The 3,335-nt window shown below is 41.7% G+C and overlaps 1 protein-coding gene across 1 annotated transcript; it reads right to left on the bottom strand.

Moving 5' to 3' along the window:
- Positions 1-1,886: 1,886 nt before the first annotated feature.
- On the bottom strand, positions 1,887-2,629 carry nanos2 (nanos homolog 2). Its single transcript, XM_005722675.1, has one exon. The coding sequence runs from the start codon at positions 2,627-2,629 to the stop codon at positions 2,129-2,131; it is 501 nt and encodes a 166-aa protein (XP_005722732.1). The 3' UTR covers positions 1,887-2,128.
- Positions 2,630-3,335: the final 706 nt, after the last annotated feature.

The following is a 3,335-nucleotide window of genomic DNA, read 5'->3' as shown; positions in this document are numbered from 1 at the left end:
TTGTATTCAGATAAGCTTATATTTAGAAATGTAGGCTTTATAATGCATTTTTAAATGTATGCAAAAGTATTTAAATGTACATTTTTAAGAACTTGTATTAGGAAATTAAATTGTCTTGATATACAACACTGTGCAAGCATCTTGAGTGACTCATTTCTTAATATTTCGCTTCCAAGGAGCCAGATTTTGTTGTATTTTATCAACTTAATATATATTCATATGTCTGCTCTGTCACACATACACTCATTTCTGGTAATCAGATGGCATCTAAAAATCTTGGCTTTATGTTTAAATGAATATTTGGGTCATTCTTCTGTAAAACTCAGGCTGGAGGCTGTAGAGGAGCTTTTCTGTATCATGTTCTAAACAGCACAAGTTTTGATGCATGCAGTGACATTGACACGTAGTGAGCCACACAAATAGCATGTTGAATCTTTCACACACCGTGCAGTGTGTTTGTCGCCTCACCAGACCACAATGATGCGTGCAAAGTTACATTTTATCACACAAACTGTAATTTGCATAAATTCCTATGTGATGCATTTTGTTCTAATCAGTAAGAGCACTGTCTCTAAGCATGTTTAAGAGGAGTGAGCTACAGCTTTCTCAGCACCACTGAGCAGACTCCCTGCTCCAAGTGGCAAAAATGAAAGTGAAACATTCAAAAGTGTAGATACGCTTCCCTCTTGTCAACTGACAAAATTCATTGTACCAAAAAGATTCCTGATATCCAGGCGTATGAGATGTCATCACTCACTGCACACATCAAGTCGGCTGTGACAGCAATTCATATGTGTTTTTAAAAAATCCCCATTGTTGTGCCACACAGGGTGGGGTGATCTCTGAAGACATGATTCAAATGATTTTCTCCAGCTCTCTTGAGCAGCAGCTAATAGGTACTCAGCGCTTTAGGAAACTACTTTCTAAAGGTACGTTTTTCTTTGGACATTTGCTGCTCTTTCATTCATTTTTCAGTCCAGTTCTTGTACCTGAACATTTTCAAAGGACTCTTTTGTTTTTTATTAAGCCACTTAACTCTGACCTATGAATCATTTACGCATGTTTTGAAAGTACGAAACACAAGTGCTGAACCAGTGTTGTGTCCACACATAACAGCAAAACCCTAGAAGAATGACCGCCTATTCTTCAAAGAAAACTCAAGAATGAAGGTGGTCATACTAAATTATATCTTTGACGCTCATTAGAATTGTACAAACTCTGTTTTGACCTTGTATACTGTATTTCCCCAGCCCCTCTATTTTGAAACTAAAACTATTGAACCTTAATTCAATTTCTCACTTCACATAATCGTTTCACTTTTGCCTTGAAGTGTTACTTTTAATTTAATTTAATTATTTTTTATGACGCATGTTCTCTGGTGAGTTCAGGTACATCTGTAACATGTGAGTTAAAATTTTCTATAATACCAAAAAAAAAGACAAAATACTGATGTTTTTGTCGAATAATCTGTTTGACATGAGGGATAATATAGCATTTGCATTTTAACTAAAAGACTCGCGCACTGACAATATGGGCACATTTTTAGAAATCTTTTTAATTCCACAGAAAGGTTAGCCACTTTAGAGTTTCACTTGTGACCCATGAAGTACCCCCGAAATTGTATCATATTAAACAACAACAACAATAACAACAACAATAAACACTCGAGGACTTTAAAGAGTTTAATTTTTTTCCAAAGCTTGAGAGCGCTCACCCCGGCTCGGGGCTCCACAGATGTGATGGATGAGGGCTCCTTGCTGCAGACTGCAGCGGAGTGTTTGACAGTCAAACTTGAAACAGTCTTTGGAACTGAAACGGTCTCTGCCAACATGAACACATACCCCAAACAGTTCGGTAAATATGTACAGTTTCTCGCAGCTTCAGTTTTCAGTAGCTGGCAGAACTTGGGACACCCTCAAAGCTGGCGCAGATTTCTCCCGTTGAGCCTGCGCGTACTGGCGAGCGCAGATGTGATGGATGAGGGCTCCTTACTGCAGACTGCAGCGGAGTGTTTGACAGTCAAACTTGAAACAGTCTTTGGAACTGAAACGGTCTCTGCCAACACGAACACATACCCCAAACAGTTCGGTAAATATGTACAGTTTCTCGCAGCTTCAGTTTTCAGCAGCTACCAGAACTTGACTCCCGTCTGCATCCTCCCAGCCGCCTCCCACTTCATCTGCGGGCAGTACCTGCGTGTGTGAGCGCTGTCACCGGTGGCTTCGCAGATCGGGCAAGTGTAGTTCCGGAGGATGGGGCAGAAAACTTTCCCGTCGTCTGATTTCAGCTTGTGAGATCGGTACACCCTCGGAGTCTCCCCGTTTTGCTTGCAGAAGCGGCAGTAGTCCGAGGATGACGCGCTGCTGCTGGTGTCCGACGCGCTGCTGGTCGGACTGGACTGCGATGAGTTTTTGGAGGATTTCTTCCCCCGAGTGGAAGTGTGGACCTTACTCCAGGGGGGCGCTTGTCCCTTCTTTGGACGCTCGGTGTCTCGGTTATTAACCTCACGGTTGCTGCACAGTTTCTCGAACACTTGGCTTAGATTCATGTAGTCGTGCCACATGTTAAAGCTGTCCCCACCAGTGAGGATCGAGCTCTGGACCTCCAGTCGTCTCGGCATTGTGGTCATTTTTTGGCAGAAGTAAAACTGAGGGTGTGTTTGGAGCGCCTCATATTTATAGCTCACTGAAGATGGTTTTAAAATGCAACAATGTTTGGATCCTATAGATTGCATGCAGCCTGGCGACGTTTTTTGGAGGCAGAGAGAGAGAAAAAAAGAACTTTGGTGCAGGTGCAGTCTTTTATGTAGCTTTCTGGTGACCTTATAAGAACCTTTACGAAGCCCGTTGACAGGCCTTTAATCGAATGATCGGTTGGTTGATTGATAACAGAAAAAAATGACACATAAGATGGACATAAAGGACTGAAAACACCAAGAGCAAAATATTGCATCGCACTCATTTATGTAGTTTATGTTTAGATTAGATAATTTTGCAAAATAAAGCAGCAAAATAAATAATAAGAGCCGGGATGTGGAGACTATGTAGCACTGAAAAAACTCCGTCCATGTGAACAGAATCAGGGGTTACCTTACCTGTTGATTAAATATCAAGACTATTTAGCAATAAGCTTACTTTAAAGGCTCGTAATAGGTGAACTGTCTTGGTATAGTTGGGTCACGCAGAGTTCATGCATTTTTTTTTCTATCGTAGTGCGTTGGCCTTTATCCTCTCATCCCCTCTCGATCTCTGTCTCTCTCTCTCTCTCTCACACACACACACACACACACACACACACACACACACACACACACACACACACACACACACGCGTCC

Source organism: Pundamilia nyererei, unplaced genomic scaffold, assembly GCF_000239375.1.
Source record: "Pundamilia nyererei isolate P.nyererei 1_Seehausen unplaced genomic scaffold, PunNye1.0 scaffold00007, whole genome shotgun sequence".
Lineage (NCBI taxonomy): Eukaryota > Metazoa > Chordata > Actinopteri > Cichliformes > Cichlidae > Pundamilia > Pundamilia nyererei.
Note: the sequence above shows the minus strand (reverse complement) of the source record. Positions and strands in the feature narration are given on the sequence as shown.